This window comes from Capsicum annuum, unplaced genomic scaffold (assembly GCF_002878395.1).
Source record: "Capsicum annuum cultivar UCD-10X-F1 unplaced genomic scaffold, UCD10Xv1.1 ctg14840, whole genome shotgun sequence".
Classification (NCBI taxonomy): domain Eukaryota; kingdom Viridiplantae; phylum Streptophyta; class Magnoliopsida; order Solanales; family Solanaceae; genus Capsicum; species Capsicum annuum.
Window position 1 is genome coordinate 1 of NW_025820251.1, and position 1,230 is coordinate 1,230.

Here is a 1,230-nt window from a genome sequence, read left to right on the forward strand (position 1 = left end):
GAGCTCGGTTAAGTCACCTAGAGTAATTGGGATTGAACCACTAAGCTGATTATTAGACAATGACAAACCGGTGAGGTGTTTCAAATTCCCCAACTCACTAGGAATGGGACCAGAAAGTTGATTAGAAAAAAGGGACAGTATCTTGAGCTCGGTTAAGTCACCTAGAGTAATTGGAATTGAACCACTAAGCTGATTATAAGACAATGACAAAGCGGTGAGGTTTTTCAAATTCCCCAACTCACTTGGAATGGGACCAGAAAGATTGTTCAAACCAAGGTTCAATATCTTGGTTAAGTCACCTAGAGTAATTGGAATTGAACCACTAAGCTGATTAGCGGACAAGTCCAAATCGGTGAGGTTTTCCAAATTCTACAACTCACTAGGAATGGGACCAGAAAGTTGATTAGAATAAAAGTACAATATCTTGAGCCTAGTTAAATCACCTAGAGTAGTTGGAATTGGGCCAGAAAGATTGTTACTCCCTAAGGTTAAAACCTCAAGTGACTTCATCTTCAACAGGAATTGAACCTGAAATCTGATTGTTGGACAAGTTAAGATGGACAAGATTAGTGAGCTTTCCTAGTTCAGGTGGAATGGGGCCAAAGAGTTGGTTCATGCTAAGATCAACGTATTCAAGAAAAGGGAGAGATTAAAATGGAAAATCATAGAGTGTACCAGTAACACCAACATTTGAAATATTCAACCTGTTTATCCAACCATTAAAGCATATTATTCCATACCAATCGTCCCTGCATGCATCAGTACTTAGTGTCCATGAAGCCAATAAGGAATTATTCTTGTTATGGAAAGTTGCTTTCCATTTGACAAGAGCAGCTGCTTCCTCATCAGTGGAAGTAAAACAGTGCACTGTGAAAAGATACATTAGAGTGGAAAACTGAAGGAAAAAAATAATTCTGGGAATCATCATCTTAAGATTGAGAGATTCCTTACTAGACTCTAAACTGAACTACACTCTGGGGTCGGGAATATGACAATACATGCAATTTAATATAACTTAACCCGAATGGCTACACCTGGAAGGGGAAAACTCACGGGTAATCATACCTTCTGAGACATACTCTATCTTTCTATATCCTCAATAGTCAATCACATAATACTTGAACACTTACTAACTTCGAATCTCTCATGAGTATTCTCATAGTCGGAGTGCATACCCTGTAGCGCTTCAACTCTTATTTCTGTCGGTTCAACCTTCAAAAATTCAAACTT

General features: G+C 38.5%; 1 protein-coding gene across 1 annotated transcript; it reads right to left on the bottom strand.

The window, feature by feature from the left end:
* Nucleotides 1-17: 17 nt before the first annotated feature.
* On the bottom strand, nucleotides 18-883 carry LOC124890237 (probable leucine-rich repeat receptor-like protein kinase At1g35710; the record flags this gene model as incomplete). The annotated part of the gene is made up of 2 exons (XM_047402037.1): nucleotides 676-883; nucleotides 18-299 (listed from the first exon to the last, which is right to left on the bottom strand). Coding segments are annotated over exons 1-2 (490 nt in total), but the record flags the coding sequence as incomplete, so codon positions are not given.
* Nucleotides 884-1,230: the final 347 nt, after the last annotated feature.